General features: G+C 38.9%; 1 protein-coding gene across 8 annotated transcripts in view; it reads right to left on the bottom strand.

Moving 5' to 3' along the window:
* The window catches only part of PHF14 (PHD finger protein 14), a 124,577-nt gene that overhangs the window by 40,335 nt on the left and 69,811 nt on the right, over positions 1-14,431 (bottom strand). For 4 of the 8 annotated variants that reach the window (XM_081881959.1, XM_081881955.1, XM_081881958.1 and 1 more), the window contains 2 exons: positions 9,951-10,068; positions 4,297-4,329 (listed from right to left, as the gene is read on the bottom strand). In XM_081881959.1, coding sequence (XP_081738085.1) covers positions 4,297-4,329; positions 9,951-10,068 — 151 coding nt within the window. Of the gene's footprint in view, positions 1-770; positions 801-4,296; positions 4,330-5,431; positions 5,491-9,950; positions 10,069-14,431 lie in introns of those variants that run through there. The other 4 variants (XM_081881957.1, XM_081881960.1, XM_081881961.1 and 1 more) reach the window with 3 other exon arrangements.

The following is a 14,431-nucleotide window of genomic DNA, read 5'->3' as shown; positions in this document are numbered from 1 at the left end:
CTGCCCTCCTGCGCACCTGGGACAGGGCAACGGGGGGGGGGGGGAGAGCGCCAGGCAGATCTTTGCACCCCAGTGTCACATATGCTTAAGACAGCCCTGATTAGTAGGCAGACATCAGAAGTTACCAATCTGATCCCTGGAATGAGAAGATACCAACTCAACACAAAAGTTTTTAATGTAAACTATGTTGTGGTGTGGATACCAAGGTGTTGTGGACTCTGAAGAAGCACGAACTCAGGGCAAAAAGGAGAAACAAGCTAAGAGGAAGGCACATTCGGCGAATCTCACTATGATCAACTCCTGCATGGAAACCTATGTCCCCACTGTGGAAGGATGTGTGGATCCAGAATTGGCCTCCACAGTCACTTATGGACTCACTGTTAAGTTTGTTTCCATGGAAGACAATCTTACTCGACTACAAGTGATCACCAAAAGAAGAAAAAAGAAAGAAGTCTTATCTGCTGCAATCTCCTACTAAACTGTTAAGTACGATAAAAAACAATTTCATGTAAAAAATGATAGAGGAACAGGAAATAGCTGTTAGGCACTATGTAGTACACAAAGACGACAGCCAATGGTAAAAATGATTATGAGATGGTATGATAAAACAATCTTGCTTTCAAATCCAATTTGTTGCAACTTCCAGACTTCTTGCCAGAGGTTATAGCTGCATGGATCAGTGTTCTTACTGCTGGGATTGTCACAAGAGATATCACTATAATGGCTCATCTCCCACACCAAGGAATTCCTCACAGATGATCTCCATCCAGACCCTTCCTTTACACTCAATCATCCGGCCGCTGTTTTAAATACCAAACAAAAGGCAGTGAATCACCATCACTAGTGCATGCTAAATGTCTTTAAAAAGAAAACAAATACATCCAAATTTCCACAGTGATGCATTTAAAAATGTTGTATGAAAAAATACACACAACTGCATTTTTTTAAAAAAAAATCATTATAATGAGGTCTTTGAAATATTTTAATATATCATCTTCCAAGGCTTATTGGATAATTGCTCAATTTTTCAAGGGCTAAACTTTTGGAAAACCTTAGCATCATATATATTCATCTACCACTATTTTTTTTTGGGGGGGGGATAGTTCCTTTCTGGAAAACTCTATTTGAAATTGCCATTTGTGTTCTACATAGTAAATACAAAGTTTTGTAGCCATTTAACAGTTTATGAGGAAGGTTCTAAGTAAAAGAGCCATATCTATTTTTCCAATAGTCATTCTATTAAAGTTAATATGGGCTCTTGCAATTAAGTAAATAATAACCAAACTTTGCAATCACAGGTTGCTAATAGGAAGTAGTAATGGTGAACTACAATTTGTTGGCAAATTTGCTTATAATTCTATTGTCAGCATGAGACCTTAATTATTAGTACACTCATTTAAAAACATGTAGTCTAACGAATCTTACAAGCAAGTAAATTAGATTAAAGAAGTGAATCTAAATGCATGTTTTAGCTATCAAACTTGATAAATGAAAATGCTGTAAAGGTGTTGCTGCTCTGGAAAAATTGGCTTCCTGAACTATGGGACCAAAGCAAAGGAGTTGCCCACATATTGTGTATATCACATGAGATGGAATCCAAAAAATAAATAAATGAAAATTTAAATAAGATTAGAAATAATGAGTACTATCTAGAAATGGATCGCCAACTAGAGGCATTGTGACAAAGCTTGGCTTCCTGTACCATCTCTCTCTCCCCGCCACACCTGTGTTTCTAAATTATGCAGGTGGTGGCATTTGCTGCAAAGGACACTTGATCCTTCATTGCTCAAAGTGGGAATGAGTGTCTGCTGACAGTCAAAACAGCTGTATCCATTTTCTACATGCCCAGCAAAACAGGATGTGAGAAAAGGGCTGGCTTCAGATTTTAGGGAATCCTGGAAAAGTGCCCTTTTGTGGGCCCTCTTTTACGACAGCAGGTCCCAGAGCCCTTATCTTTTAAAGGTAAAGGGACCCCTGACCATTAGGTCCAGTCATGACTGACTCTGGGGTTGCGGCACTCATTTCGCTTTATTGGCCAAGGGAACTGGCGTACAGCTTCTGGGTCATGTGGCCAGCATGACTAAGCCGCTTCTGGTGAACCAGAGCAGCGCACGGAAACGCCGTTTACCTTCCCACCGGAGCCATACCTATTATCTGCTTGCACTTTGAGGTGCTTTCGAACTGCCAGGTGGGCAGGAGCACGGACCGAGCAATGGGAACTCACCCCCTCGCAAGGATTCGTACCGCCGACCTTCTGATTGGCCCTGTGGTTTAACCCACAGCACCACCCGCATCCCTACCATAGTTGGTAGCTATGCTGCGGTCAGCAACAGGCAATTTAAAACCTCCACTACAATTTTCTTCCCATAATGCCTCTGATTTAGCTTTCTCTGGGGCATTGTGGAAAATTAAAATAGTAGCCCAAGGGGGGCTTCAATTTTTCCTGCTACAGGAGACAAAGGCTAATGATGTTACAAATACAACCACCCACATGCCTTTAAGTATATACAGAAGTTGAGAATCAACAGAGAATAGATCTGCTGCTTCTTCTGCATGGCAGCTCTCCAGATATTTAAAGATCATTATCATGACTACCTGTAATCTTCTACCCAACTCTTTCAATCCCCCCCCCCCAAATAGGACTTGCCAGAACCATTACCATCCTGGATGCCCTTCTTGGAACACACATCAGTTTCCAACTGCTCTTGTTCACATGTGGCACCCAGAACCGGGCACAATATTCCAGATGCAGCTTGACCAGAGCTGAATAGACAGGAACTATTACTTCCACTGGATGACATCTAAGATTTCATTCACTTTTAAAGCAGCTGCATCACACTTCAGAGAATCACATTACTAGGGGAAGAGGGGAGGCAGAACTTGGACATTTTTCACCAGAGCGCTGCTGGGAACTATGGTACTAAGTATTTGGAACACTTTGATATTCCAGTAGCTGTTTGACTTTGGTTAAATGAATTCTCCAATATGAGGATCCATTTCCATTATGATGATAGTTTAGAACTGCTAGCTGTTCTTCGAGGAATAGGACACGACTGACCCTTCTGGATACAGTCTGACACCATAGTAGGATGTCAGACCCTCAGAAGTTTGCACTTGAATTTTTACAATGTCAACATTCCATGTCCCTGGAAAGGGACCCTGGTGCAAAAATTTACTGGTGTTTAGGTCAAAATTACTTGTGAAGATCTTCACAAGAGCACTCACTGAACATGTGTGTGTGGGTATACATTCAAAGCATCATTACTGCACAGAACTTAGGGGTTAAGGCCAAGTCAGACAGTGCACAACGAAAGCAGAGTGAATACTTGGAAGATTGGCAGTTTAGCAGTTATTCAAATGTCTGCTCATTAGCACAAACCCATAGCTGGACATAGACAATACTGTGCTTCAGCTGGGTCTATTCTATGTGATCAAATATCTCCCTCCAGGTACAAGGTACTAGGCTTCGGTTGGTTTTGTCTGACTCTTGAGAGTACATGGCATGGAGAATCACAATTCCTAGGTAGAGTTCCCCCCACCAGGTAAAGTTGATGAAATATGATTAATGGTAAACAAGGCCGTGCAAATGGTCATGTATCTCAGTGAAGGCATTTTCATAAGTTAATTCCCCGAGTAACACATGCTCTACAGAAATGAAGGCATGCAGTTTTGGGATGTAGGGGATTATGATCTGATTGAAAACCTGAAGCTTAGCCGGTTAATGAATTTCAGTTCCTTATGGTGGGACTTCAAAGCAAAAGGATGCAGCCATATTTGATGCACATGTATGGTAAATCACTCATGAGCCTTGGGGTGCGAGGGAAGTCTGCCTGAAATGTTTAGGAAACTTTGCAATGACCAACAGCATCTTGCAAGCAAAGGGGCTGCAGCCACAAATCTCAGGATTTGCCCATGTGTAGCAGACACAGACGTGTGCTCACCCTTGCCCTACAATAGCTCCTCCTATTTCATTCCTTGAAGCAAGCTCCTTTTCATTTCATGGCACGGGCTTCTTTGTACTGCAAAATATTACTGACTGTGCCAGTAATAAAAGATATACCTGGCTTCATCTCCACTCAATGTAATCTCTCCTGGCTCCACACTGCACTGCACGCACAATTATCTTAAGGATATGTGCTCTTATATACATATGATACCATAATGCAAAATCATTAGCATTATTTCAAAAGCTGTTTTTAAGTATTCATGCTAAAGTAAATGTATGTATCTTTTCCAGCAACCACTATCATTTGAAGTGCATAACAGAGATCTGGTTTTACATGTTTTAACAGTTACCTGATACTTGTGTTTCATTCCATCCACTTCACCCTATATTTAACACATAAGGCATTTTGCAGTTAGTAGAAATGAAAAGCACAGTGCAAGATCCAGTTAAGCACTTTTAAGCTGCATTGGTTTCAATGGGAGAAAGGTAAGCACACACTTTGTTAACTATGAGCAAAACATCAAGATTCCAAGACTGTGGAAGACTACGGGAAAGAAACAGGAAGAGAATGAATGCTTCATCCTAATATGTCATAGCAAAGGTTACTATTTACTCACAAAAAAGGAAGATTATCAGCTGATGTGAGAAAGTAGTGTCCACCAAAGAAGTGTATCTTTTTTTCTTTTTTGCCAAAAACCAAACACAGAATAAAAGATAGGCGTAACTGCTGAATACAAACAACAACATGCCAGGTTGGCATGTATGAAGATGGTAACAGAGCATTTTCATGATCAATTCCAGGAGGATATGGCAAGGGGCGAATCAAAGTATTTCTATATAGAGATGTCTGTATTGGCTCTGGAAGCAGCAAGTCTGTTTTCTTCTTTTAGAGGTTATTGCAGTCCAAGGGCTTGAATACGTATGTTCCCTTATTAGGAATCAGAGCTGAAACTGACTGTGGAATATGAGACCAAGCTGGACACAATGCTGTCTTATTGGCCTTCTGTTCATTCAGGTATATCATCAAGCCAGCCATATTTATTATGTGAGCTAGAAAGAGTTTTCCTCTCAAATGCCTTTATCAATCGGACTACAGTAATTTGTTAAAATTCTACCGCTGTGCACCCTTCACCTACAGAGTAAAATGGGTCCAGTTAATTTCAAGGGATGTGTTCTTTATTCCCTTTATATTTTGCTCAGACGCTCCAGCCTTTTAGTAGACACTCTTTTCAGGACCTACATATCTGAAGTCTTAAGGCTAAGGGGAAGGAGCTTTGCAAACAGCACACTGGTTACTCAGTCAGATCCAAAGTGAACAGTCATAGAGTAACTAAACGAAAATTTTGACTTCTTTGAGGTACCCAATGAATGAAGAAACACCAGAAACCACTGGGACTTGAACTACTGAACATTGTTTTTTTTCAAAGTGCCTGCTTTGGTGGCAGCAAGGTTAAACCAAGTTCCTACATTCCTAGGACTACTCACATCAGCGCCTGGAGACAACTTTTGCCTTGTAGATCCTGGACACATAGAAATCATGTAATCTGGGGATACAAGTTTTTAAATATTAAGTGTCCTTTGTCAATGTTCAGGAATGATGGGAGTTGTAGTCCAGCAACATCTGGAGGACATGTTTCCCATCTCTGTGCTAGGAGTTCAGTAAGAAAGCTGTTTTGGTTATAAAGGTGTTATGTTGCCAATAAGGATTACTAGTCTGAATGGCCCATAAGTTCCATGTGCAACACATTATGGCTGGATATGATATTGAAACTGACCCATATACCAATTCCAAGGCATCTGGCTGTCACCACAAAGCTCTTTGTACAGCAGAGAGACAACAGAAGAAACAAGTGCAGTGACTGTAGTACTCCCTTATCTGCCCACCATACAAACAGCCAAGACACAATTATCCCATCCACGGAACTTGCATGTCTTGGATCTTAAGACATGTGGGTAGCGAACACATCCTGTTCCCTGCCTCTGCATCCTCTCCATTTCTTTTTTAATGTGAAAACTGAATAATCAATACAGATAAGAAAGAACTGGCATCTCTCTGTTTCTACTTTATTCTAACAGAATTTAATAAAATCAGTAATACAAAAACTACTGATGTCCAATTATATAAATGCATACAATTATTAGTATTCATTTTTTTAGCTCCTTTATAAAATCTGTACTGGATAGCATCAGTTCTGGATAGCATCATCTACATATCTGTAGAGTTTGACTAAAACTAAAACGTGTGCAATACAGCCTGTGCTTTTAAAAGCTTTCCACATCTCACAGTTGTCTATCAAGTTAAGTTCCTAGATTTGAAATACACTGGAACAAATTCCAGAAAACCAAGAATGCCTAAGTTCTTCTAACACAAATACTCTAAGAACAAAGGATACATAAAATATTTAATCTTTACCCACCTATAATAGAGGGCCAATTAAATGTATTCTAACAGTGTAGTGAAATAATCAATGCTGCATGTAAACTGCACTAAATAGCAAGAAAAGCCCTTTATAATTTGCTTTATAATTTCAAATATGAATGCAAAACAATGTTAATTTTGACTGACAAGTTATATATTTCTAGCCCCTTAAGTATAATTTCCCATCTTCTGGCAGGGCCCAGTTTTGTGCCCAATGGATGAAGAGAGATAACTGGAGCAATGTGCCCTTTAGCAGCCCAAATGTGGGCTAGGTGTTTGGCCATGTGGACTGCAACAAATCTGATAAGGATCTATAATATACTCTCTGCAGGACCCATCAAAATATTACTTTCCTCCTAGAAACTGTATGCCTTAATTTTTCAATGGGTTTTCAGTTAGTGCTCCATGAAGTTGCTTAGCTGTAATAGATTATTTTTGAACGATGCCCACGCATAGTTACACATACAGGCAGCTAGTCGGAGAGGCAAATTAACGACAAATTATTAAAACACAGTCAAAAATACATAAATATTCTCTCTTATTCTAGCTTGCTGACAGATACATGGGCAAGTGGAGCCTTTCCTTTAGTGCTTAGCACTGTGTTAGAAGTTTTCCGTGAAGTGGCTGGCTTACCTCGGAGTAACTCCACTGAACACAGTAGAACTTATTTCCAAGACAGCTCTGCCATTTATATTCACGTCTGACAACAAATGCTTGAGAAAGTAAATGAACTGGCTCTTAAAAGTGAAGCAAATATATCATCTACTCAGTATCATGAGAACACTGAAAGTTAGCAACTCTGTAAAAACCAAGTATTCGTTTTTGAAAGAAAGGGAGGGGAAGTTATAGAAATGTATATATGCTGGGGGTTTTTCCTTTCTTTTTTAAAACACATTTTCTCCAACTTTGTTGAGATGAGAAAGCTTGTCAGACCTTTGTGGTAAGTATCACCCATTCCATAAAAGTGACGCTATTACTAGCAGAAAAGATGCTGCCCTCGTGCCCTCAAGCAAAGTCACTGTCATTATTTGACAGCTGGGGTAATATGGGAATATGTTATGCTGGTGGGGAAATAACTTGACAAGATTGCAGGAGAGCTGCATGGCATATTATGAACAAAAGTATGCCGTCTATATCGGTGAAAAATATAAACATTTAACAACATTTACTGCCTCTAAATAAAAAGCATTTGTCCTTATCTGAAAAATCACATTTTTTAATTTATCAAGACACAAGCAACAATCAGTGGCTCACTGATACTGATATTTTCATCATGAACACAGGGCTACCGTTTGTACTAAAGAATATGCATACCCTTTTTAGTTATACAATTGTATAGGAGACAATCCTGGCAGGGTAATCTTTGGTAACTATGTCTTGGCTTACTTTTTCTTGAATGATACATATTTCAATTCAAAAGAAAGTCAGAGATGAGTGTATTCTAACAATATATTGTTAGTATTTGTTAATTTACATTACGTTTTACATTGGGCTAGTGCAGTGATGGCCAAACTTGGCTCTCCAGCTGTTTTGGGACTACAACTCCCATCATCCCTAGCTAACAGGCAAAGTGGTCAGGGATGATGGGAACTGTAGTCCCAAAACAGCTGGAGGGCCAGGTTTGGTCATCACTGGGCTAGTGCTTTAGATGAAAGAGAAGACATTTAACTTTCCCTTCTTGATCTTCATTTGGGAAAAGATACTTTCCAAATCTGATTTCTCTGCTGACAAGGAGAAGGTTGCTTTGGCTAAACCTAAAAACCCAGTGCTATTTCACTGCTCTAGCACCTAAATGACACTTACTGAAAATAGGATTTACAGGTGGAAAGAAAGCGGAGGTGTTGGCAACTGTAGTTTGCAATTCTTTTGTAAGTCATTCAGGGAAAATGCATATGGCCACTCAACTTCCTGTGCTTGCATGTGAGTAAGTTTTATGCTAAGACCGCAATCTAAAGAAGTTCAAGGGCAAAGGCAATAGAAAGTTTCCTGCATGGTGTTACTCTCACTTTCTCACTTTGCCATTTGGGGCTGGAAAGCAGAGACTTGTGCATCAGCAGCAAGATAGGAAAGAGCTGAACCCCATCCACTGAGTTGGCCTGCTAGATCCAGTGTTTCCTCGCCCCTGCTCCCCTCCCCTGGTTTTAACCCAGGTAGGAATATCAGTGTGCCTGTGGTAATAGTATTCTCTGGAGGAAGCACAAGCCTTTGCAGAACTCACAACTCACAATACCCAAAAGGTACACTAGGCATAGATGTACTAAAAGGCTTCATTAATAAAAATTCCTAAGCTCTTGCAAAACAACGTTCACTTAAAGTAAGGTCTTATTCAGCAAGACAGATTGTACAGAAGATCATGAGGTTTTTCAAAATGACTAAAACATTGCCTTAAAATGACAACCCTGATGTAACTAAACAGAGCCACAAGGAGTCCTCATAAGACAATTTTTCTGGTACCGTTTGCTCATTTAAATGGTAGTTAAACTGGCCCACGCTGAAAGCAATGCAACAATCTACAGTTTTGTCATATCAAAGTTCTGGTGTCTTCAAGATATAATGTTTTTGGCAAGAAGTCCTCAGTGACTAACAGAGAATTTAAATTCATACTATAGAAAAACTGTTTCAGTTTTAAGGGCTGTCTAGATTTGTATATCTGTTTTAATTCATCCAGACACTGAACACTGCTTTCAAGTGCCTTTTTAAAGGCTCAGATGTCCAAGCCACAGTGAGCTTTAAATGATTCTATACCAAAATTGTATCTTCTTAAGGAAGACTGATTTTATTAATAACTGGCTTTGCAGTAAACTAATTATTCTTTAATTTGTAGAAGAAAACTGCAAACTAAAAACACATTTTTGCCTTCTGGATTTTCTATGGTTACTGATTCAAATACGTTTAGTAAATAAATCTTTTTAAACAGTATACTGGTCAAGTCTCCCTTTCAGGATACAGACCATTTATATAAACTGTACACTGGCCATCTAATTGCATACACATATTAGAAGTTCTGAAGTAGAGTCAGCAAAACTATATTCACATTTTCCCAATTAAATGTCCACTGTCTCTTTAAATGTTTTTACAGATTAGAAGAAAGCAGATTAATTATGAACTAAAATATATAAAACATAGACTGTTTAAAATGGCGTAGCAAAAATATCATATGGGCAATATCTAACTAAATCATACTTAGAGCAGATCCACTGAATGGACAAGTTACATTAGTCCATCGATTTCGTTGTAACATCAGAGTAATACTAACATTGGACTATGCTCTGTAAACAATCATTAAATGTTAAAAGTGTAAAATAGTCAACAGTTAAATGACTGTACAACAAAACTGAATAATTTTGGACTAGAAAATAGTTTTCAGAACATTGAATTACTCTTTATCAAACCAATCAGCTATGCAGTTTCCTATTCTTGAAATAGTAAAACAGAATAACAGCAACAGATTGAAGTAAGCCCTTATTATTCTTTTTTTTTTAAAAAAAGAAACCTTCTTATTCATATATAAACCTGCAATGAGTTGTGAAAAACATCTTCTAAACATTCACTTTTTCTGCATTTTCACAAGACTTTTTAACTTACTTTGGAGGATGTAGAGTCACACTCTTGACAAATCCACCCATAACCAGTTTGTTTTGGAGACTTTTTCAAGGGAGGGTCCAAACAGCCAAAATGATAGCAGAGCCTGCATTCATCGCACCTACATAAGAAAGAGATACATTTCTTCAATATTCAGTATCAAATTCAAATCCATAGAAAATAAAATAAGGGTTATCAACACAACCAGAACATGCAAAGTCCAGAAACTTATTTGTATTAAGACTATTATAGCAGCTAAAAATGTTGCAAACAATTCTGCTTTGTGCATTAAAAGTTTTCCAAGAACTGTAATACGTTGAAGCATAGCTGAATATGCTGAAGGGAGACTCAAACAGGAAGGGAATCTTTGTAGACACACTCTAGATAGAGTCTATGACAGATTTCAAGTGTCCAAATCCAGATTTGACTGTTTAGGCCAAATCTTGCAGATGGCGTAGCGAAAGATTCAAATGCTTTGTGGTGATACAGTCGTACCTTGGAAGTCAAACGGAATCCGTTCCAGAAGTCTGTTCGACTTGCAAAATGTTCGGAAACCAAATCACGGCTTCTGATTGGCTGCAGGAAGCTCCTGCAGCCAATCAGAAGCAGCGGAATCCCCGTCAGACGTTCAGGTTCCAAAAGAACGTTCACAAGCTGGAACAATCACTTCTGGGTTTGTGGAGTTCAGGAGCCATAATGTCCGAGTTCCAGGGCTTTCGGGATCAAAGGTATGACTGCACACTTCTAAATTAATTGAAATAAACCATTTGGTAATGATGAAGTAAAGATGGCATGCAGCCACTAACATGTAATAAATAAGTATCACAGCACACATGAGATTCTGGATAAGGACATAAGTGCTTGCAGCATTTCCCTCACATATTCAGATACTTTGTTTACTGTATGTTGACTTATTTTTCCCCTCAATTTGAATTTGTAAAGAAGTATTTACAGAAACATAATTTGCACTCTGAAGGCTTTCAAATGTTTTTAGGTTTTAAAATTCAACCTTAGCTATTTTCTGTGCTAAGTTTTTACAATCTGTAGAATGCTTCCTGCTCATCATCCCACCTGTTGGAGAGGTAAGAAAAGCAGGAACATAAGAGAGGATGTTTTCAGTGATGGCACTATAAACTCCCGCCCAAGTCCACCACCTGGACCACAGTTAGGAGTATTGGGAAAACTCACTGGGCTTCATTGGTGTCAGGACCTATACTGGAAATTTTCGCTGCTGCTGTTTTTCTGAATATGTTAGATTATTAATTGCATTGTATTATCTGTGTTGTTTAATTATGCTGTTAGCTGCCCTGAACTCCCTTATGGGAGGATGGGTAGAAAACAAGTGACAAATAAATAAGCCAGAACGAAGAAAATAATGAAACAGTTTTCCTAGTTCTTCTTGTTGAAGACTGCTTCGATACCTCTGAAAAAACCACCTTTATAAGAAGTGGTGTGTTTGTTTTGTCAAAAGGCTGCAATCCTGTGCTCTGTTTTTGGGCATAAATCCCATTGATCTCTGTTACTCTTATTTCAAGTAAAACTGCACTGCTTAGGTCAAAGGACATTTACATTATACAATATAAGTAAACTACATGGCAGCGGCTAACAGGAAGAAAAGTACATTAAACTGAGACATATTTTTTCACAAGTAGCTGCCTTCACTTTACCATGCATTTTCAAAACTGATTTAATTCCATTTCATCACATAAAGAACTAGCAAAATAAACATAAGGTTTGATACTTTAGCAAAAAATAAATTTAAATGTCAATTTGATTTTATACCACTGAGAGATAGCATTTAAAATCACATTTATATACAGATTAACCCAATTCAACATATATTAAAGTAAGTACTTCATGACAGAGACTGTAAGGGGGAAAAGCTAACAGAATATATCCCCTGCTCCTTTAAATTACCTTTGAACAAAAAGATTTGCTTATCTTATGTGAGAATAAGTCTAAGAATTTTGAACAAGGGGACTAGCAATGTACTTTCTACATGTCAAACAATGGTTGGGAAGGGCAAAATCCCAGTTAGCGAGCCTTTGGTTTTTAAAAATGTTGTTTATTAATGTACCAATGGTACTATCAGGGAGAGAAATCCCCACTCAGAAGAATGAGCAGGAAGCCCCATCCGTCCATCCCTCCCCTTGGCCGCAATGCAAGATGCCTGGCTTACCACATATTAAAGTAAGGGAAATTATACACAGTATCATGTAAGACAAAGTCTAAAGTGGCCTAACTGCACCACTGTTCTGCTTATGTGAAGGTTCTGATTATTCATCACCTGGAGAAGCTAGCTTAATGAAAAAGTGTACAGAGCAAATACCTCTAAGGTGAATCAAGAGGGGTGCATGGTACAGGGAATAGCTAGCTTACAAAGCATCACTGGTCAGCCTGGCTGAAAGGAACTCCTCCTTCCCAGCTACCAAACTCCAAACAAACCAACGGCTCAGATTAAACCACGCAGAAAACATTTTTCGTGGTACAACTTCACAATATTGTTGTTTCCCGCCGAGATGACTCTTGATGCCACCACAAGAAGGAAAGTGATTCAAAAGTATAAGCAAATCAAAATATAAGTGTGGTTTGTATACCCTTGTTATAAACAAACTATGGTTTAGTATGATTTCACAATTAACCATGGCTTGTTTTTAAACTCTGATGACACATGTGAACCGCCAAAGTTACAGAGCACTTGTATTCCCCAGAAGTCATCCTTTCCCAGAAAAGTTAGAAAGACTGTAGAAAGCTGAAATATCTGCTGTCACTACCAAGCATGGTAAAAACAAGCCATCATGGAGACTACAAGCAAAAGATGCAATAAAAAAATGTTTTAAAGAATGAAAGAAATAGTTTACACTGAACAACAATGCCTAAGAGCTGCTGAAGAAACAAACGAAATTAATGTTTGTAAAGGGAAAACTGTAAATATACATAATATTTTTTCAACACAAATATAACAAACAACATAATAAAGCTAACTATGGCATGGTTTCAAAGAGGCATCTATTACTCGTGTGGAGACTTTAGACAATTTCCAAATCAGAATTCTCAGGGTGCTGGTTATTTATATATAAAGTTCTTAAAGTTGAAAACTAGCCCCCACCCACCAGTTTTTAAATGCTAGCTTGTTTTCTGGTAAGGTTGGTGTATTTTCCAAATTCAACCAGTTTCTTTTATACGTTAGAGAACAAGACATTTGAAGTAAACACATAAAATAAATTAAGGACCTGGAGGCTTCTTTCCTGGAGAGTTGAAGGTGGCATGATAGAGCCATCGCTGCCCATATGGTGCACAGACTTATTTTTTTTCCTGTCTTGTTCTCTTTGGGAAAATAGGTTTTTGAAGAACTACAAAAACCTGAAAATTGGACAAAGAAATTACTGTGAACATCATGGGCAATGGCAGCTTCATCATACCATGTTCATTCACCATAGGCACAGACCAGACATAACTCTCTTGGTCTAAAAAATTATAGCTTATTTGATCAGGAACATGCTCCCCACCACCTCTCGTTCCTTGCACTTCATAATGTGTGAACCAGGATCAGATTCCCCATTTATGTTGTAGTTTGCACTCAAGAGGTTAAACCATACTTGTCTGATTTAATGAGAAACTGTGGCTTTAAAAAACCTATTGTCTTCACAGCCATTGTTCATTAGATTGAAACAGTTATGTCTGAACCATGCCTACAAAATCTGATATGATACAGCCATATTTGCCCCTGGTGTACGAAGCAATTTCTTCTGCCCAGTTAATAGGAAGCAGGGGATGGGGCAGAAGATATTTTGAGTGAATGGGTAGAAAAGATGAAAGTTGAAGCCACATTCTCCCTGACAATTTCTGGCACCAAGACAACTTGCTGCTTCAGTTCAGATGTTTTTTCTCATGGTAGGGCCCTGAGAGTAACACCCACTGGAAGAAATGCACCAGAGGTGAAATGTTTTTCAACTGAAGGGCAAAAGCACGGGTTGCTCCCAAAAGTGCTTCATTCCTCACCCCACTATGGTCTGATTTGCACGTCACATTGAATCATGGTTAAAAGTAAACTATGGTTTAATGTGAATGAGCAAAGTGCTGGTGCACACTGCTTGAAAATCCCCACTTAGCTTCTCCCGTCTCTGTTGTTGTCACAGTGGGTGGGAAGGAAACTAGCTTAGCATTGCAGGAACATCAGTGCCTGTTGTTTTGTTACTAGCTTACTGCATGTGGTTGTTTGGGAGAAACAAGCCACAAGTGCTGCCTTGCTACGAGGGCTCATTTCTCCTGGCCAGAAGCAGAAGTGATGGTTGCTCATTCACAGTAAGCCATAAATCAGGGGTGGGATTTTTTTATTTTATTTTTCAAATCAAGGCCAAGATTTCCTGCTACGCACATGTCAGTGGTGGATGGGACCACAGAAAAAGGTGGCAGAGCAACAAATGAAATTTCTAGCTTTGTACAGTAGGCTAGTTTCCTCCTCTCTGTCCTTCACACAGACA

Source organism: Podarcis erhardii, assembly GCF_964252035.2.
Source record: "Podarcis erhardii genome assembly, chromosome: 12".
In the NCBI taxonomy this organism is placed as follows: Eukaryota; Metazoa; Chordata; class Lepidosauria; order Squamata; family Lacertidae; genus Podarcis; species Podarcis erhardii.
Note: the sequence above shows the minus strand (reverse complement) of the source record. Positions and strands in the feature narration are given on the sequence as shown.